This window comes from Molothrus ater, chromosome 8 (genome assembly GCF_012460135.2).
Source record: "Molothrus ater isolate BHLD 08-10-18 breed brown headed cowbird chromosome 8, BPBGC_Mater_1.1, whole genome shotgun sequence".
Lineage (NCBI taxonomy): Eukaryota > Metazoa > Chordata > Aves > Passeriformes > Icteridae > Molothrus > Molothrus ater.
The window spans coordinates 9,971,555-9,993,780 of record NC_050485.2 but is presented as its reverse complement, the minus strand read 5'-3'; the positions used below and the strand labels follow the sequence as shown (position 1 = coordinate 9,993,780).

The 22,226-nt window shown below is 37.1% G+C and overlaps 1 protein-coding gene across 2 annotated transcripts in view; it reads right to left on the bottom strand.

The window, feature by feature from the left end:
- The window catches only part of KAT6B (lysine acetyltransferase 6B), a 103,111-nt gene that overhangs the window by 40,610 nt on the left and 40,275 nt on the right, over window positions 1–22,226 (bottom strand). Inside the window, exons 3-8 of one of the 2 annotated variants that reach the window (XM_036385573.2) lie at window positions 14,205–14,313; window positions 8,610–8,725; window positions 8,374–8,455; window positions 7,248–7,380; window positions 3,255–3,310; window positions 1,326–1,447 (exon numbers count right to left, since the gene is read on the bottom strand). In XM_036385573.2, coding sequence (XP_036241466.1) covers window positions 1,326–1,447; window positions 3,255–3,310; window positions 7,248–7,380; window positions 8,374–8,455; window positions 8,610–8,725; window positions 14,205–14,313 — 618 coding nt within the window. Of the gene's footprint in view, window positions 1–1,325; window positions 1,448–2,379; window positions 2,918–3,254; window positions 3,311–7,247; window positions 7,381–8,373; window positions 8,456–8,609; window positions 8,726–14,204; window positions 14,314–22,226 lie in introns of those variants that run through there. The other variant, XM_054515577.1, reaches the window with a different exon arrangement.

Here is a 22,226-nt window from a genome sequence, read left to right as displayed (position 1 = left end):
AGAAAAGTAGAAGAAATTTCAGCTTTATAAAACCAACTTCACTCACTGAAAGCATGAGAAACCTGAAATATCCAAATCAGTTGCTTAAAGCTCTTTAAACCCTGACAGAGGACAGAGTTTTCAAACAGAAAATAGAAACAGCAAAAGCCCAGCCAAAGAAGAGGCACAACAGCCTCAAATCCTATTCTCTCACAGCACCTAGTGTGATGACATCCCTATAATTCTGGTGCAAACTCAAAGCTGTCCTTTTCTCAAAAGAATAAGAGAAAAGGTATCAGCACAACCCTTCAAGAATTTACCTCAAAGAGCCACAAATATGCTAACACTTTGATTTCAGCTATAACACTGCATTTAAGCTGATCAGAAAATGACTGCTAGGCTCTTGAAGGATGGCAAAATATAGAGTAGTAAAAAAGGTGGGGGAAAGCAAGTAATCTCTAGGTCAACTTTTAGAAACCTTACCACCTAACATTTTCAGGGACTGCATATGAAAGATAAAGAAAGCAAGTAGTGGGAACTGTTTCCATGAGGAAGCAGAAGTACAAGCTAATAATGAAACTGAATCTTTAAACTCAATTTGAATTTGTTGGTTAACATGCTGTGAAAGAAGACTGCAAAAAAGTCACTGCTTAATGTCAGTTCTTGTACACTAAACCTGAAAAAAAAAACCTGACTTGTATTACTGAAAAAAGTACAACACACAGCCATTTATGAAGTCATTTTAAGAAAGCAAGAATTGAAACATTACATTCACCCACCTTCTGACCTGGGTTCTCACAGACACCGGTTGTTCATTTCACAGACACAGAAAAGTAGAAGTCTGGTTCACTAGTCTGATTCAGCTCAAATATTATCACTGCTAGATAAAGTCTACAGTATTTAAACTCAAAGTGTGGTGACTAATCAAGTAAAATGAATTTATGGACTCACTGAACCTGGCTTTCTGCCAAGCAGTATTTTCTGGGACTGACTTAGCTTTTCAGAATATCCACTTCATTTGCAGAGGAAAATCATTACTGACCAATATCCTCTCAGTCCTGACCAGGACATCAGCTACTTTTCAATTCTATGTTTGATCCTGTAGTCCCGTTTCCAAAATGCTCAAGTCTATCTTTCAAAATCTCTCTTAAGTGTCACTTATCATGTGATCCATTCCAGCACAATGCCTTGTCTTCTATCTGCATATACAGTGTCTCCCAAACAGAATTCACAGCAAGCATGATGCATTAGATTAAAAGGAATATATTAGAAATGAAGATGAAGAAACTTTTTATTTACAGTTTATATTTACAGAAATAACTATATTTTGGCAACACGATTCTTACCTCCAGGGAAAGTTCTCGGGCCTGCTTAAACACTTCCAAATCCTCCTGTGTAACAGTGTCCTTGCTTCCCAATAGAAATACATCCGTATTTTCTTGTTTGATGCTTAGTTTGATTTCAGTATCTGTTATTTAAAACCAGCAAAAAGTTTATTCACAGACATGAAGGTTATATGTGCACTAGCACAGTGATACTACTAAACAGGATTGCAACTATGGCTGTAAAGAACTCCCCATTTTAACCAAATTTGGGCTTACTAAGTAACAGAAGTGAACCCTTCACCCCCCTTCTTTTGTAGTTTGCTGCTGCACAAGGTATTTTTTGGTACTTGCTTGTCTGTCTGTATAAGCCTTTATAGTCCAGTTCAACAAAACTAGTTTTGAACCTCATGAAATGGAGCATATTTGATTGCTAGAACTAAGCCACCTGATAAATTCCAGTATACTCTGGAAGGTAAAAAATATACACAAGAGAAAAAAAGTGGCCCTCAAAACTTGAAGACTATTGCTAAACTAAGTCTGCATTGAAACATTATAAATTAAAGGGTTTTTTTCTCAAATAAAAGTAATAAAAAGGTAGTTCACAGCAGTAGAGATCAAGTGTATTGGAGACTGTAGCACGATGGAACTGTTCATGAAAAAGCAATGGAGCAGAGGGGAATGAATTGAAATGCCCACTGTTATAAGCACTGACAGCACACAACCATGATGACAGCACTACTGCCACAGGAAGGGCAGGGGAGAACAAGGAGGTGGCATGACAAGTGGCTACTCATGCGCTACTACACAGCCAGAAGCAACATTATGAAGGCATTTGGGGCTCCTAGTGTCACTACAGATGCAAAAAATAAAAAAAGTGGTGTGGTATTAGTCAGGGGAAAAAAAAAACAACCAAAAAATGTTTTGGAGATTTAGTCAGCATTAGATAAAAGGTCAAAGTTTTGTTGTTTTTGTATGAAAGTGAAGTAAGAACAAGAGAAATAGCTAAGACCTATGTGATAAGAGTTTTGGTTTTGGACGGGACGCAGGTTTGGTTGGCGCTTCGACCTTTGCTTACCATCATCCTGATCAGGTTTAATCCTTCCGTCTGTCAAGCTCCCCTTCCCTGGTGAGGGGGTCCCCATCTGAGGGGTCATTTTATACTTTAATCTGCCTAGAATCCTGTGCTTTTTAAAGAAAGCTGTTCTCCTGAGGTGAGAAATTGCTTTAAAAGCATGTCCTCTAGACACACCCCATCCAGAGGCACAGGCATGAGACACAAACCTACTCCTAACCTCTTTCTTTCCACAGAAATGACTTTTAGATGTTGATGTGGAAGGTAATTCTGGTTTACTACACAAGTGCTTGAGGGGTGCATAGCTTGGGTGACTCTTTTTTCGAGACTGTTCATGAGTGGTATAGATATGAGAGAGTCCATCAAAGAGTCCCTTTAGCTGACTGCTGCTAGGAAGGCTACTAAAGGAGGGTATGCTTGACTGACTGGAAGAACTTTGGGGAGAGTTAAAAGAAGTCAAAGTGCTGGATTTTTGAGAACTGGGGCTCTGACCAAGATGGGGACTGGGGGTAGAAGTGAAGAAGGTGGAGGTTTTAGCTTTTGTGTGGTACCTGTAGCCAACACAAGAGAAGTGCATGACTGTTTCTGAGAGACCTTTTTCCTTGGACGATAGTGCTTTGAAAAGTCTATTATTTCACCTCGTGATCTGCGACCATCAGGTGATGGTGTAAAGAACTTAGTAAGGCCATCAATGAGACCTTTGGTTTTCTTGTTAACTTTAAGTGTAGAGGCAGATATGTAGGTGGAGGTGGTGGTGATTTTGGTGGTGGCACCAGGCCGAGTGGGGTCTGTAACAGGCAATCTGCTGCTTGAATCCTTCACAGATGCAGCATGACCAGATGAAGGTGTGGTACAGACTTTAGTCTTTTGACCCCTACCAGGTGACCCCCTTCCTGTGAATGCATTCACGGATCCTTCATCACTGGTTACAGACCTAAGCAAAAATTTGAAAAATAAAAATCAGCATTCAAAATCTTTACTGTCAAATAGCACTATAGTTTATACAAGTTACCTGGAGCACTGTACTCAAAAATCTCTAAAGAAATTTCAAGACACATACATTCTGGAAATACATTTCACTCTATGACATAACAATCACCTTTTTTTTTTCCCCTTCTCCTTTTTGTTCCCCCTCCCCTCTTATCTCTAAAAGACAGTCAAAAGACATATAAAAAGTGCTGGCATAGCAAGATCTTCCTATACAGCCTTCTCATATACTTTTAGGCATAGCCAAAGTGTGCCTCTTTGGAAAAAATATCATTACATCATGTTTGTACAACACTGCTCCATCACCATAGAGCTTATTGTACACACAGAGAAGATGAATGTTTTCACTGTTAATATGATATCAAAACAGTTAACTTCAGACTACATTTGCTTAAACTGTAGAGAAAATCTATTAATCCTTCAAAGCAAACAGTCAATCTTGAAGAAACTGCTTTTTTTCCCCCACACTCTTGTTGGATTATGTAAAACATGGCAATAACAGTTACCACCAAAGACCTAAAAGCCAAACAAGGTAGTTTGTTAAGAGCATTACAACAGAACCAAAGAAATAGACTCTTTAGACATTAAAAATAGCAAAAAACAGAAATAGCAAAGGAAAGAGCAAGACTAACCAAGGTGCATTTGCAGAAAAGCCATGAACTAATCAGGCCTAACACAGACAGTGTTAGGAAAAAACAGAGTAGTGAATCTTATTTAAATGCTAGGAAGAAAAAGAGCATACTGAAAGCCAACACTTATGAGAATAGAATTAGAGGTTTAACTAGTTGCTAATAACTGAAGAGAGAAACAACACTGCAGAGTAGTATATTCTAGCATACAGAAACAGAACTTTTGAAAATACCTGCAGTAAAATAAATAGTTATCAGGACATACAATCAAATTACAAAGCCAAAGAAAGTACACAGTGGTATCACAGGCTTTCTTTCATTCCCTTTTCCATCCTGTCCTTTGAAGTTCACTTATTTACTTTGCAGCAGAAAGTTTTCTTCCACAGACTTCTACCCTCTTAATTGAGATACTGAAGTAATTAATTGCACAAGGTTACTTCTAATTAGGGATTCAACAGCCAAGGGCTACTATCTGGTTACTGGCATCCAAGGGCCCACCAGCTTAAGAACCAGCCCTTCTTCCACCCACACATCCTTAAATGTGGTTAGTTCCTAAGAGGCAACAAAACCAAGAACTTCTAAATCTTTTGAATCCTTTGGGGTCATACACATAAGTCCATCCCAAGACCTGTTCTCAGTGCCAGATGTGGGAACCACCAGCACTGCCAGAGGCCAGCACACACCTGGTTTAAGTTAATCTTACACAGTAATTTGCCTCTGAAGGGCTTCCAACAGATGGTCAACAGGCAAAAAATTATTCCAGTACCACTCAAAAGATTTTCTTTGTACTATACAAGGAGTAAACAGCATTGACTAACCTTCCTGTATTTCATGTAACGACACACTTTTTATGTTTGACACTATTGTCTTCCATACTCCACAATCACTTTTAAATAGGATTTCATGCCAAGAGTCTCTTCTCATATTCTATCTCTAACCACTAGTTTTCCAAAGCAAGATTACTTTGTTTTATTTATGAGACACTGAAGTACTAGAAATGTGCTGGCAGTATTGCAAATATTTATTTTACAAAGTGCTTCCCAAGCACTCCTGTAACATGCTCATGCAGCTCACATGCTACAAAGAAAACCTTTCTGAAAATGTTAATAATCTTCATATAATACTAAAAGAACTTCTGCATCCTTTAGCATGATGTTCACTATAAAAGTTGCAGCTCAACATCTCAACAGCAAAACATAACAGGAAAACCCTCATAACATTCCCAACCTTTCTATTACATGCATGAGAAAGGAGGAGAAGCAGAATTAGTGTCCAGGGGTACATTGCTGCTAAATCCACCCCTTGGGAACCCAAACATGCATGACTGCAGAGAAGAAAGATGGCAGGACTGTATTAGAACTGGTCCTGGTTCTGGTCAGGGCAGGGTTAATTTTTGCAGTAGCCAAGGGGAACATGTCCAGGACCCAGTGGTTATTCTGTACCACCTCGTGGGCAGGAAAAGGGGCTCTCTTCAGGGAGAAGGGGTTCTCTGCAGTCGGGTAAGCAGGGAGCAGCTGGGTAACACCATGTCAATCACATGTGAATTGTTTTGCCTGTCTTGTACACTTTGTTATTGGTACTGTAGCTGTTACTGTTTGCTTTCTTTTCTCACTCCTGTTTCCAGTAAACTGTTCTTATCTCAGCCTGGATCTTTACTTTTGGTGCCTTCAATTCTCCTCTCCAGACACTGGCAGGAGGAGGGGGAAGCAAGAGAGCAGGGAGTCTCAGCAGTAGCACTCAGCTGGGGAGTATCAGTCCTGAACCACAAGAGAGCCCTAACCTCCAGCTGAAGGTTTATCTGTTTTCAAGGGTAAATAAAACCAGAGGTAGAACTAAAGCCCAAGGCATAGCTAGAGATATAGGGAATATTTTTATTATGCACACAGAGTGATATATAGAAATCTCAATGACCTTCAAATTCCTAAGCTATTTATTCAGGAGGACAATGGAGAAGTACAATGTTTCACCCAGTCTAACAGCATGGTCTCACCAGCCAGTACAACTACATCTTTTACTTTCATGTAGTGTCATACTTTATTCCTGTCCTGACCTACTTTACTAGAGCAACCTACACTGAACTTTAGGACAAGAAACAAGATGGCAAGATGAAAGATCCTGGAAGAGAGAAAGGCAAAAGACAACACAGCAAGATGCACAGCATCAAGTAAATCAACTTGACTAGTGCATTATAACTGCAAGTACTTTTCCTTCTATTTTCACATGTGGGCTTCACTGGCTTCAAAAATCCTTGTTTTGCAAAATGCCAAGTTTTACAGCAGCTCCCATGCAATTCTGAATAATACAAGACAGGTTTTTAGACTGTAGAGAATAATGTCATAATGTACAGAATGAGTAGTTGGTAGAGTCAGAAAGCTTTTCAGCTGCTCAGTTGACATAGCCAAACAGTTAAATAATACTTAAATAGGGGCAAAAAAGGTGTACTTGGATAGGAACATGTGATGGGGGGCAACATGCTACTGTAGCTGACACAGAATCTGTTCCTATTCAACACTCAGTGTAACATCAACTCAGTATTTCAATGCTACTTAAACAATCCTCTAACCAAGACTTATTATCTCCAGCTACAGTGTTTCCTGGGAAGATAGATGGTAAAAAACACTACAGCACACTCATGTTTTAGATAAACACAGTCCTGAGAAGCAAGAGGAATTGCAATTTCTTTTCCTAGTAACTGGTAGCAGGTTAACAGCAGAATTCAAGTAATAATCTTTTCCAGAGTACCACTGAAACCACAACTTCTCTGTTACTTGTATAGTTTGCTTTTTGGAATGGGTTTTGTGAGCTGATATTAACAAAGTAATTTTTATACAGTTTTCAAACACCTCTTTGAGCAGAATGGTCTCCTGAAGTTGTCTATCATGGCTTGATATTATCCACTTTGTGTTCTGTAGATACTACAATTATTTGAAGCTACATTTAAAGACAGCTGTGGCATATGTCATTATACAGAAGTTTATTTGCATCTGCTATATGTACAATTTTTGATAAAAACTTACGGAATCAGAAAAATCAAGTTGCAGTAATTTTTTTATCACTACCTGACATGACACCAAAAGCACCTACTATAATTTAGAAGTTATTAAACATTGGGCTGAAAGGCACATACAAAATCACTCCTTATCTGTTTTCCCCAATTTGAAACAGAGTTAAAAACCGTGCTTAAACCTATATCAAACTCTTATCTGACTACATTCTCAGTAACACCTAAAGAAATAAAAACCAAGAGAAACTTACAACATTCGTTGCTTTAATTTATTTTTCGGTCGTCCAATAGGTTTTGCATATCGTCTCCTTATTTGTGCAGCCTTCTCATGAAGCAGCTTTCTCCCTTTCTTCTTTGGTCTACAGACCTGGCAAATCCACATCCCTATATAAAGGAAAAAGAGTTTAGTTGTACATAGTTTATCTAATCTGTACTGCAGGTGTGTACCAAGATACATACCTAGTATATACAAAGTCAGCAAATTATCTCTTGAACAGGACATAGGCAAGGGAAAGTGGACAAAAAAAGTGATCGACCTCTACCTATACTCTGAAATTTTTAAAGGCAAAGTGCTTATGGAAAGGGGGATACAAGAGGCAACAAGAATCACAGGAAAGATTACGAGTAATTAGGTTCCTAGAAGAATTTCTGTTCTAGCTTGTCCCTCCTTATACGACCTAGATCTTTCTCCAGACAGAATTAAGACAGGGTAAAAAATTGACATGTGTGTTACAAAGCCACTGGGGTAGAGAATGCTAAATATACTACTTCACACCTATGGTATATTTGTTTTAATACACAACTTGAATTTTTCATCCTTTTAACATTAGATAGCCAAACATTTATTGTAGAGAAGGTTGGGGACTGGGAGGGGAGGAACTGAAGAAAGTCTTTAATGTAACTTTAAGATTAAATAGGAAAAGCCATAAAGATGTAAGAGCAAAAAGGAGAGGTGCCATAGGTAAGAAATCTAGAAATTAGAGAACCTGAAGACACATGCATTTTGTTTTGTTTGCCATTTTTCCAATTACTCCTACAAAAGGCAGGAAGAAAAATCTCTTCTACATGTTCCAAGAACGTCTTTGTTAGTGTATATACTCCAAGCATTTAAACAGCCTTCCTAAAATTTCATCTACAATAACTGGGGCAACAACTCATTACACAGTGAATATATCTGGTGAACTACATGTAGACCTTTTTTATTTTTCTGAGGAAAAAAACCCTCATATAATGACAAGTAAAATTTCCTTTGATATGAATGAAATCATACTATTTATCATTGAAAATAAAAACGATAATAGCATGCTTGACAGGTTTTGTCACTTAATACAAGACTGCAAATGGAAATACTGTCATGGAAAGGATTTTTTAGATCACCTTTTGGCATTCGGGATAGCGGCGGGTCACAGCACTCCATGTGGAACCCTCGATCACAGGAGTCGCAAAAAAGCATGTTATCCTGGGGGAGCAGGGATGAGGGGGTGGACAAAAGGAAAAAGGAAAAAAAAGACTTAATACAGCATTGTTAGAAGTTGTTTGCATTTGGACATGTGCTAATTATAAAGCTACTATAAAAAAGAGAAGTCCAGTAACACTGAACAAGTCTAACTTACTGCATTTTTGCCTTGGATCCTACATGCACTGCATGTCTTGCATTCAATACACTGCCACCTCAACGCCTTCACATTTGTTGTTAACTCAGGACAGAATTTCAAACATGATGGATGTCCTAAAAAATACCAAAATGTTATTGAGAGGTTGAGATTTAAGATTGGTTAGATTGATTCTGTAGTTCAGCAGGATGTAGCCAGCACCACCAGAACCCTGCAAGTACCATCTGCTTTCGGAATTCTGCAACGCATTATTTAGTTCATCTACTTCATACAAATATACAGAATAATTGTCATTAAACCAATTAACGAAGACAGGTAGAAAACTGACTTTTACTATAACTGACACCAGCGAATGGTCTACATAAGCACCTAAAACTGAAATTTTTATTTTCATTAGGTTATTTCCATAGCATATTAAACTGTCATTGGTTCTGAAAAAAACCTATTTATAAACTGACCACATTCCACTTTCATAGCAGTGCACAATAAACAGAGGAAATCTTCAGATAAAATTGCATTAGTTATTTTTCTAACTGTACTATCTACCAGAGAAACTGAAAAGCCAAACTATATGCATTTTTTATTTCAATTAATTACTGGACTTTTCCAATTAACAGAGGATACCAGGCAACTGAACACATACAGCACCTGAGGCAATACTGGTAGAGATTTTTCATGTCTTCAACAACCTCAGAGCGTAGCCCTAATCCAGACAAGATAAAAGCACTGCTATATAGGAAGGGATAAGCATTCCCAGGGAAACACTTGATGAGAGTATTATATTCAGAGATCATCTATCATGAACATAACCACAGAAGTTGTCAGAGAGAGAAGAATCCCTGATGCCATGCTGCACTTAGAGATGGCTGCAGTGACGTGGCACACATCAAAGGTGCTTTCCTCTCACTGTCAGAGTTGGAATGAGTGCTTTCTTCTAGGTAATGCTGCAGTTACAGTGATTCAGACTTTCTCCATCTACTGTCTCTCAGTCCAGGACTGAGCTAAAACACCACAAATGAAAATACAATCTCATCTATGAGCATTTGCTATTTTTGTCTAATGGACTGAGGCACAAATGGCAAAGACTGATGGAATTCAAAAGCCACCTGAATAAGTGACAATTTCAGATTTTACTTCCTTTTATTCTATTTATCCAAGGCTTAAAACACTTTATAGTTAAACTTTGAAGGACAACTTGAATTGCACATTTTCTCAAAATAAAATGCAGAGATATAATCTATTAGGAAGGTGCAATCAATAATAAATTCAAAGACTAGTTTCAGAAAAATATTGAAAAAGCATAATCATTTGATTCTCTGCATATACCAACATTTTTTAGGGTTAGAATTGAGTATGCACTTCCAAGAATGTGATGAATATATTACAACAGCAGAGATGAGTTCAATGAGATACTACTCCCTTCAATGAAACCCCCTAGAGAGGCTGATATTAGTAATCAATATCACATAAAGACTTATTTTATCAACTATGATTTAACAACCCTATTAACACATTAAAGCATAGTTGTGAATCAATCACCTCCATGTAAATACATTTAACTCCACTTATCTACCCTGCACAGAAGTGATTTATTTCAAGGAGCAAGTAAGTTGCAGTTCAAACTGTTGATTTTAATTTTGTTTTACGTAAGTAACTGTGATGTATAAACGTATGCAACATCCATTCTCACTGGTTTTAACCACTGCTTGAACAAATTAAGTATAACTGTATTAGTTTGTACCTCTTATCTACCAATGGAACATTTCTCATTCAAGCAATTACACATCTTAATACATTTCTTTCATCACTAGCTTTTATTATCAGACAAAAACTCAAGAAAAATATTCCACTGGTATTAAACATGCCTGCAATTCCTAATCCTTGAGCCACAAGTAACTAGAACTGGAAGGCTGCAAATGAGAACCATCACTATGGATTTGCCATATTTTTTTCACCATCTTTTCTAGGTATGCACTAGCAGAGACAGCCCAGGAACTTTTAGATTTCAAAATACTATATGATATAGTTCTTTAATAGCTGATAATACTTAAACTATTCATTTTAGATACAAATTGACATAGTGCAAATGTAACAGTAACATGTATAGGGTAATGCCTACCAGACATTAAGTGGTAACCAGCAAGTTTCAATTGTAAAAGGAACTGTTTAACTACATTGATAGCAGTTATACAGATTTTGTAGTTTAACAGATTTCAATAGTCATTTGAAGTTATGGTGCCCTTCACTGATTTTACAGCTAGCTTTTTTTTTTTTTTAATTGGAGAGCTGAAGGAAAGCATGTTTTGGGCTCCCAAATTCGCAGTATTTCACCTCTAACTAACCTAAAATCAAATTACAAACACAGTCTCTTCTCCATATCCAGAAGCTGATAAAACTCCAAGAGGTTTCCAACCCTAGTTTCAAGTGTTTAAACTGGTCATTTCTCCTGGCTCAATCACGTGACTTTCTTTAAAACTCAGCAGCATCAATAATTTAATGTATCAAACAAGTTTACCAGATGACTGGAAATGTAGACCTTTGCAGGATGGAAGATTTCACCAGGAATACATACAGGCCTACTTTAAAATGAAGCACTTCAAAATTTGTTCATCCATGTTTGAAATGCTTAATATTGGTGATACACTGACGTGGCAGAAATAGGTGAGACCAGGAACTCAAAAGTGAGAGTCTCATTCACTTTTGTGTCTTCCTCACAAAGCTGAGCCTTTTTTATTCATTAAAGGATTTGATGAAAAAGCTAGTCTTTTAAAAGAACAAGCATTAGATCAGTGACTACAATTAAACACAGTGCAAAATAAGTTATGCTAATATCTCCAGTTATTTTTAACTTAAACACAAATGCTGGGAACTACTGATAATTCACAAAATACCCCTCAACTTGTGTCTGATAATCTTTAAGGTACAAAGTGTTGTTATTATTTAGGGAGACTTTAGCTATGAGCAGAGATGGTCAGTGCAACTGTCTGGGGATCTACCAGCTTTTACTACCTGTAGCTTTCTTAGCAGTTCATTTTATCCAACTAACCTGATATCCTTATACAGACAGCAATAATTAAGACAGTTGCTATATTCCATTATTACTAAAGCATACTCTAAATCTCATTTAGAAAGCAATCTCTGCCCAGTTCTTTCCAAATATTTTCTGTCCCTATTCCCTCTGACCTGAGTCCAGTGTCTCTGTTGCTCTGCTGTCCAGCCTTCTCTACCCATCTTTATCAGTAACCCTCTTGCCTCCTCAGGATAACATCCAATTTGAAAGGAAAATATCCATAGGTATTCTACTTTTTGCTGGTTTTGCCCCCTTTAAAAAACATTTATTATAATTCTCCAGTCACTCAATTTTTTCCCCTCCTCATTCTACAACTTCAAACCTTTATAAAAATCTGTCAGCAGCATTAACGTTTAGTTGCTTCTGCACATCTTGTTTGGAAAAAATAGAAGCAGAGTTTGATTCCAGTTCTCAAGTGTATTGATTTTTCAAAATCAAGAGATAGGGAAAAAGGAGAGAAAAAAACCCAAACAAACTACAAAACCCAACCAAAACCAAGAAGAACTGTCTGCTTCTGTAATGGGATTTGTTTTCTCACATCTGACATCCCTCATCTTACTTCTTGAAAAATCCTCTGTGCCAACAGACATAGCAGTGCCCTCATTTCTAATACCCAAATATTTTTCCTCCCAAATACCACAGAAATGTGCACCTGGTTATCCAGCTAGTTTCTGCTTTCAGAATGCAGAGGCACTACCTGAAAAGACAAAAGTGACTTGACACAAAAACAAAAAGGGAAAACAGGCATGCCAGTAGTGGGCACTGCAATTTAATCTCTGATCAACTGAACAATTTGCTTGCTGTGCACAACATGCAATTTCTTTTCTATTTGTTAGACAGCAAGACTAGCTTTGAGATACACTGCAATGTGCAAAATTACAAATCCAATTACAATAAAACTCCACTTGAGTGAAGTTTTGTTATTTATAAATTGCACTGAAATTGGTTTTTATTTTAGTTAGGCATCAGTAGCTAAAGTTTAACCATCCAGCAAACTGATTGGCAGTCTCACCATTTCATTCCTTCTATCTAATACATCTGAGGAACTAATTAAAGATAATTTAGTCTTAATGAGGCAGAGAGAATGTATCGGTGTTAATTCAAATAGAAGCTGATCCATGAAAGTCAAGACTTCCAGTTCTAAAGTGTCTTAAGACTCACCAGGGAATTATTACACAATAGAAGAGTGGCTGATATCTAAGCTCACCTGATAAATGTAAACTCTGTGCACCTAAGTCTAACCAAGTATTAATTTTGCAAATATCACAAAACAGATTTGAAAACAGAGGAGACCTGTAACCTACAAACCATTAAAGGAAGACAATTTAAATTTATGAGGTTTGCTGTTGCATACTGGGTTTAAAAAGTAATTTTTTTATTTCAGAGGATAATAACTGGCTAAAATATACTAAAAAATACAGTGGCTAAAACATAAAGCAACCATCAGGGTGACAACTGAGAAGCAGACAATCAATAACATATCTTGATTAACTGAAAACATGTTTTTATCCATACTATCTCTATTTTTACTCAAGGACTGATGTAGCCTGACCTGAGAACTGCCAAAGCTACCGTCAGCATACCAACAAAATGGTGATATTCATGGACTCCAGATGCACACAATCACAGAATATCCAGAGCTGGAAGGGACCTGCAAGGATCAACAAGTCCAACTCCTGGCCCTTCACAGGGCATCCCCAAGAGTCACAACATGTGCCTTGAGAGCTTTGCCAGCCTTGGTGCTCTGGGGAGACTGTTCTAGCACACAACCACCTTCTGGGAGTTTTTTCCAAACCTCCCCTGACACAAGTTCAGGCTGTTGCCTTGGGCCCCAGCACTGGTCACCACAGAGAAGAGAAGCACCTGCATTAGGAACAGTCACAGTCTGCAAGAGCTGCTGCAGCACACAGGAGTGAGGTACATGCAACAGTGTCATTATCTTGTGCCCAACAAGTAACCAACCAGCTGCCCACCTCATGTGATATGTTACCTAAAATATTATTCAAATTCCCTCTTGAGTAACACAATCATTTTATAAAAACATTAACTGAATACACAAGACGTGCAGCAGCAAAGACTGCTACATAGTCTTTATTACTATGACTATTCCTCAGCTTCTGAAATGTTGTAAATCTGTGCAAGCAAAATTCTTGATCATCATTGATGTCACAATGCAAAACTGAGTTTTCAGAGCCAACATAAATCCCAAACAATAACTGAATTCTTGTATTGTAAAAGTGTAGTTTCCCCCTCTTAATTTACTCAGCAGATCTATACTTTGACACAAAGATTATTTAATACCTCTCACTTGTAATTATCCTAAAGATGACAAAATTCTAGTTTAAAAAAACCAAACAAAACCAAAACAAACCAAGAAAAACAACAACAAATTCTTCTGTTCCCCTGGTTTCAGTTCTTGATCTATGTTTGTTCTAAGAGAGGATATGGTTCACAAGTTTAAAATACTTTTAAAATACATACTAAAGCATAAACATTCCTAGTATTTGTAAATTCAGCCAACTTACCACTGCTGCCACAATCTGCACAAGACAAGAGCTCTTCTGGTTTTTTTTCACGATTTGATTCTTTCGTTCCCAAGCAAAAGCTACATATTGGGATGGGATCAGCTCGTGGCTAGATTTAAAAATAAACAGACAGTTAGCTGACAAAAAAACTCCAAACCAAAACCCACCAGCCTCCAAGGCTTTTACTTGGTATTTTCGTGTAGTACATACTAATTGGCAAGGCAAATGTCCACTTTCCTAACTTGGTTACAAAGTTTTCATCCTAACATACTTCATAAACTTCAAACTGGCCCATAATAAGCCACCCTGTATATTCACCCATGTAAATGTCTCCAATACAAGAGCAGTGTTAACAAAAACAAGGAAAAATTAGAACATGGGACACTCTTCTTGCATGCAATTGCAACTCCAGAACACAATTGCTTGTTCTTCAAATGCAACAGTGCTCAAACATCAAGATGTAAACTAGTCTTTATTACAGACAAATATAGTTCCTTTGCACAAGACAAAAAGGCAAATTCAGGACATACTTTATCCTTGGAAATTCAGTACAGCTCATACCCTCCTCTGAAATTACCATTTTAGGGTAAAAGCACTGGATTTAACAGATCAAGGGTTATCCATGCCAGTCTGATGAGTCCCATCAGCTTTGATAGACATTCATAACAAAAAACATGCAAATCTTTCAATGTCTAGAAGCAATACACAACTCTTCAGAGAATTCAGAATGGATACAAATCTACTTCCCATCTTCTTATCAATTACATAACAAACAATCAGAGAATATTTATTATATCATTTCTGCATTACATTTTAGAGCTTTAAAGAAAACACTAACCTGCAACACCCAAAATATTAATGTATTAAAAACTACATGGAAGTATTTGTAAACAGGTCTGTAACACATGAAATTACATGCAATGATTTCTCCCAAATGGGATAGTCAAATAACAGAGTACCCTCCAGCAGAGTGTATCACAATAACTCAGATTAACATGGTTTCTTTAGTGAATTCACAGCTTCCAGATTCAGGTATGCAATGCTGTTAGTTTAACATATCAAAGCAATCATTTATTGGCTTTACCTTCATTTTCCATTTCCTCTTTATGCTACAATACTTTGAAAGCTGGCAGGCTATCTTCACTTGACCTATAAATCTGTATTCCATTACAGATCTGTGAAGTGGGGAATGCTTGTTTTTAAGGGTATTCTTGAGAAAGAATTAGTTCTATGGTGATATGCCCTTATATCTCAACACAATATAACACAGAAATATTGAAACTACTTTTATGTTATTAAGCTTTATGATCATTTTAAGTCAAGCAGCATGAAGAATGTTGACACCAGGAAAGTAAGTAAGTTTGTCCTAGCCATAGAAGAGGAGCACACATAAACATATTTCCATATAAACATACCCCAAGGCACTGTACTTCTGAAAACTTAGTCCTCAGCAGGTCTGCTCACTGTTCAACTCTTCACAATCCAATTACTGAAATATTGACATACTTGTATACCCAAAGAACACACATAAAAGATAAACGGAGCTGAACTTTTCATAAGTAAGGAGATGTGTGTTCCCTTCCATCATCTACAAGTGGGAACTGCTCTAACCTCCCTATAACCAATAGGAACAAACATCATCTGCAGTCTTTTGTCTTACTGAGCTCTCCATTATGGATTATATGGTTAGCTGAAATATGAAATTGCTACTTGGATAAAAACAACTGTTTAAGTTATAAAACAGCTTTCAAAAACAGTCCCGTTTCAAAAAAGAAGCATTATTGGTGTTGTCAGTTTTAGAAGGATGACACTGAATGAGATCTGTAGTTCTAGAGGTGGAAAGGGTTGTACCAACTACTTGCAGGACTTTTCACTGGATAAAAACAATGTATATATAAATAAAATAAGAAATAATTAACTAGTTACTATTCTTGCCAGTCAGATATAATTCAACAGATCTTTCCCATAATTTTGCTTTGATCAGATATGTCACTGGAGCAAATGATAGTAACAAAAAACCCAAAATACATAAATGATGCTAATAATCAGCAGCAGAAAAAGGGTCCAGAGCTATTCAAACAGATTTCATAGCATTGTGTGGACATTTCTTAACTGCTACTTAACACAGATAATTTTAAAAGACAGATGATTCTTTTAGCAGAATCCAGTAAAAATCTCCTCTTGGCAACCATACCATTCTCTTTCCCTTCAATATAACAGTGCTTTAGCCATTTCAAAAAGGCTAAAAAGGCTTGTGCTGATAAATAATTTAGAAAGCTTCACATATCATTCAAATCCAGGTCCACAATCTCATCTATCTTTCCAAGATATTTTTTTTGCTCTAGGAAAAGACATGGCCATTAGCCAACATTCATTTACTTCCCTATTTCAAACATGACCCCACCCCATCCCCCCCTTTTTTTTCTGAAGGTAAAATAAAGGACAAAGGTTGTTGGCAGTTCAGGGCTACAAAGACTGATGTTCCCATACCAAAACTAATCACAAAGAGCTTGCAAATCCTATCACCTCATATACAAGTTCCAAGAAGCTTACAGGCTCCAGTATATTCTTTGAAGCCATTTACATTCATAACTGTATTACAGGGTCTGTTCTCTCAACTACTGAAAGTTACAAATACACACACTCGTGTCAGCACAGTAAACAAGACATCATTTCCATTTGCTTTAGCTTGCACAGTCAAAGCAAGCCTGAATTCATACTGGTAGTATTAGTTCTGGCTCACAAGTGCCTCAATTAGCATCAACTATGGGTTTTTGCGGTTATTTTTTTTTGGGGGGGGGGGAGCTAGTGCAATTTTTTAGCTGTTGTTAACAACAGCAGAATGTCATCCGAAGAGCAGCACACCTCCTACATTAATCAAAGGGAACTCTAAGAGGAATTAACCTATTTTTCTAATCAGTAGTTTATCTTCTAAAGTATAGCCATGAGGTATCTTTTGAAAAACAATAATTAGTCTTCAGGAAGGTTAATTTCATTTCATCTCTTATAGAATGAGTTCTATTCAAGTCAGTTATTCAACACTGCAGTATTTTGTACCAGATGAGCCAGTAATACTTTTGGTATTAGTACTTAATATTAATATTTGTGTTACAAAAGCTTTAGGAGTATGGTGTCTGCTCTGTCTCACAAGTGAGGTCTGAATAACTCTTACCCAGTAACACACTATTGCTTTAACAGAACTAATAAGCTGAGAAGAATTTTTCATCCCTTTAATTCTGTGAATAAGGTAGATGACAACTTGCAAAACAATTTAGTTTGCTAGGTTACTAGAAACTAACATTCAAATTCAACAGACTGCCTTGTTCTAATAACTGTATTCCCAACTGCAGTAAGAGCAAATGCACAGAAAATTCAGCCCTTATGCCAACATGCATTCAGAAATCGAAGTTTCACAAAGAGCAGTCAGGAAACTCTATTTTAAAAACATTAAGATAGACACACCATGGAGGAATAACAGACCACCTAACTCAGCACCTGTAAACAGGTTGGGTTTTTATTCTACTTTCCAAGCAGAAATTGAACCGTACTTATTTAAGCATCACACATTCAACTGCCATAGTCAATCAATCCCTCAAAAATCATACATACAACAACTGCAGTCCTTCAGTCCTCTAAACAGCATTAAAACCATGTACTGTATGACAATATTGTATCACCAAAAAACACCACCAAAATCCAATTTTACAACATCTATAATTTCAAAACTATTCCAAACAATAATTGATTGTGATTTTTCTTATATTTGAAACAGTTTTCACTAAAAATTCATGAATGTGTGTACATTAAATTTTGTTTATAGCTTCAGTATTTCAGTCACTAAAAAACACAAGAATAAAAACCAAGTTTAATATAAGTGTGGTACAGATAAAGACTAAAAATAAAAATTATTTATTTAGTGCCTTCAATAAGTGTTCTGTAATTGATCAACTGAAAAAACCACCCCAGAGCCCCCAGAAAACTCCAAAGCATTTTAACTATTTGACATAGTTTACACATTGTGAAACATTAAGGACCCACTATCCTTACTGCTCACAGTCTTTACATATTCTGCATTCTGACTGGTCCACAAAAAGTAAAGAATCATAGAATGGTTTAATTTAGAAAGAGCAAAAATCTAATTCCAACTGCCCTACCATGGGCAAGGACACCTTTCATATCACTAATTCAGAAATAACAATACAGTGCCTGCATTTACCTAAACTAGTGCAGTGTCCATTTTTAAGCAAAGACTTGGAAGCCATTTATGCAACCAGCAAATTATTTTGTTTGTTTTAGTGACTCACAGCTATCTAGTCTGAGATACTAACAGGCTTTGCCCCTGCACAAAATAAATCCTTTGTAAAAATTCAGCTGGACTTTTATTACCTTATGCCAGAACTTGTCCCAGAACCAAGGCCCAAACCATTTTTTTTTCCTATGTAGTTTCTGTGCTTGTGAAATTTATGTTTATTTGATTATATTTATAGTTACCATGAAATTCTTAAAGCATTTAGTATGTTCTAACATCCCCCCCCCAAAGGAGTCACATTAGGTCCTGAAAAGTTTTATTTTACTTTATTTCTGAGTATGCAAAGTTACCCAAAACTATAAATCCCACTCATAGCAAGCAGATTCCTATTTGCATTGCTATAGCACTCCGAGGTTTTAAACAGATTGTCTGAAAACTGTTAGGCATTAGCTGTGTACACACAATTACAGTCTTAAGTGCTATCTCATTAAGTGTTATGCACACATTAAAAGAGATTAAAAGTTTCACACACACTCCCAAGAAATTTTACTAGCAAACCAAAAACCTCAACTGTTTCCATTAGCAACTGCCTCTCCATGCCTTTTCAGAACCACCTCAACATCATCTGACTACCTGCTGGAAAGCACATCCTTGTGCATGATACCCAAATATCAGATATCTCTGTTATCCTATGAACAGAAACAGCATGTAAGTAATTACAGGGCTACCAGCAGAGAGGGACAAATTTTACTAAAAAGTGAAGCTGCCATGACCTGCAATACAGATCCAGTGTCCTGGTCCCAGCCTATCTCCAGCCTTAGGAAGGACAGAAGAAGCAAGCTGGCTTTCTCAGAATTTTTATAAAGTACCTTTGAGGGCTATCTGCACTATTTTATTTTTTTTTTCTTTTTTTGTTTTTACCATGGTTTGAAAAAAGAAGTCTCTGAACATGAAATACTGCCAGAAGGATCTCTAAATACTGTTTTTTGAAATATTAATATTGAAAAGCAAAAGCTTTATCAGCAACAGGTACTGATTTCTGCCTCATCTACTGAAGCAGCTGCTCTTCGTCCCACAAAAGACAAGGTTCTGTGAACACTTTCAGCTGCAATCCCGTTCCTGCATCCATTCTGTGTGTGTACAAAACAGTTTATTTTCCACATTTGAAAAAGAAAATCATCATGTTTTAGGAACTATAAGTTAAACCAAATTCTGAATTTTTAAAACAACTTGCTAACTATCCAGTAGTTCCCATATTAGTCCTATAGGCCTGCAAAGCATGGCAAACACACTACCTCAAATCATGGTAAACGCATCCTGACAGGCAGAAGTGTGGAAAAATTACACCTGCTACAAACCTTAATGTAGCAGTTATGCATTCAAAGAGCACAAAGCAAAGGCCAGTACAAGGGCAGTTGCAAAAAAGAGAGGACTGACCAGGCTGTGAACTTTCTTTATTACACTTTTAAATCAACTAACTGCATAAATGGTCTGCATTGAGGAAAAACTAAACATTGAAACTTCAAACTTCTCCTCTTCTCTCCAAAGATTATCATCACTGCTAGAATGCAGGTTTGTGTGCCTTGCTTTTGTATAAGATTTACTTCCTTACTACACGGTGGCTTCATGGCTTCCTCTGCTCACACGTCCCTCCTGTACTTTCAAAGATCTCTCTCTAAGAGCATTGTGATATATAAGGTAACCATCAGAGATACCTAGAACTATGCAAAAGGGTAAATTTAAAACCCTTCCTGTCCTACTGGATTCACACACCCCAAAGCCATCTAACTGCAAGAGTAATACTAGATTAGCTTAGACTTAATTAGCTGCACAAAAGCCAACCTGCATTCATGTTTCATTTGTAGTTTATATCCACGGAAAACATTAAAATTTCACTTTCTCTTGAAAAACCACCCCCCAAAGCAAGCACAGAAAATGTCTAGAGTAAGGTGCAAAGCAGCAGCTCAAAAATACAGCTAAATGTCCTGGTCCTCTGGAGGCTCAGCTTTCATTTTCAACAGAATAAATATAAAGCCTCTACACTTAGAGAAGGGAGGACTTTCCAACTATAGTCCAGATTCAACAGACACACAGAATTACTCAAGTCAATCTAAAAACAACCCTTGGATATGTGTAGGCCCTGCTACTGTTTCTGTCAACAATCTCTGATACTTAAACTGCATCCCTTCTGTGGTCTTGCATTAATTTCTATGTGCCACGGTTTAACCCCAGCTGGCAACTAAGATCCACACAGCTGCTCACTCATTACCCCCACATGGGGATAGGGAGAGAATCACAAGAGTAAAAGTGGAAAACTCATGGGCTGAGATAAAGACAGTTTAATAGCCAAAGCAAAAGCCACATACACAAGCACAGCACACCAAGGAATTGATGCACCAGTGCCCATGGATAGGCAGGTGTTCAGCCATTGCCAGGAGAGCAGGGGCCCTTCACATGTAATGGCTCCTTGGGAAGACAAACACCATCACCCTGTGTTGGTGCACCGCACTGCCTTCTTGCTCCCACTTTATACACTGAGCGTAACGTTTTAGGGCATGGAACATCTCTTTGGTCAGCTGGGATCAGCTGCCCTGCCTAGATAACCTCCAGGGTTCTTGAGATTACCCATGTCTTAGGTGTCAAGAAAATGGAACTGAGTTGTCTTTGGGTAAAATCTAACTCACAGGTAAAGTGCATTAGTTTTAAAGAGCATTATCTAGCTTTCAACAATCCTGCTCATCACGTGCTAATTTCCACAATGTCTTCTTTATCTCAGTTTCTTTATATGCTTAGGAGACTTCCAAACATGGTATCCCGTTTTTAGTCACATGTATATACAGTTGTCAAATGGAGTTGCATTTTCCATCTCCAAATTTTATCATTTACTGCACTGCAACTAGAATGAAGCAGGTGATGCACACAACCACAAGGTAAGCTGTGGTGCAATTCAGAGATCATGATCCCATGGCCACGCCAACTTTTATATTCTTTGGGGAAACATATTGTTTTTACACAGATTAAATAAACTCCAGTATGAAAAGCACATGCTTCATTGCTATGATATTATGTTTACTCAGATGTTTGTATATATGCATATTTTTATCCATAACTTATTACCAAAGTCATCTTACATAAATGCGTATAATGTTTGCAGCGTGGCACAGGATAATTATTAGTTGTCTTGATGCTAATTGCTCAGGGAAAATGTTTAATTGCATATTAAATTGATCATATGCATATTTTATCTAGTTTACTCTTTGGGGCAAATTTACTGTCAGCACAATCTAGATTTGAATAGCAGTATACTAAATACAGAAGCAGAGCCTTTTGAATCTGGGCTAGTGTTTGAAATGCAATTCTAAATAAAACAAGCAGAGCCCTGTTCTACTCCAAGATGAAGTAGGTGAATTTCTGCACAAGTCAAGACATATCCTGCCTAGTTGCCTCATATAAGAGAAAAATACTAGGACCAAAGCAAAATTATTACAGCCACAAACTCCAGAACCTGATATGGTCTTACAAGAGAACTACTTTTTAGATTTCTTCCACTGATATGACTAGGAAGTAGAAGCTTTAAATAGAGAGCACATACATTTCAGTTTTGTTGTATACATTTTGGGTTTTTTAAACAAAAAAGCATTTAGTTTTAGCTCATGCATATAACTTTACATCCTTTCTGCTCAACTATTTCAAGAACAAATGCAGTATAAATTATATTACTCTAAATAACACAGCCACTTCTCTTACCAAGGCCCAAGTAGGAGAAAAATGAC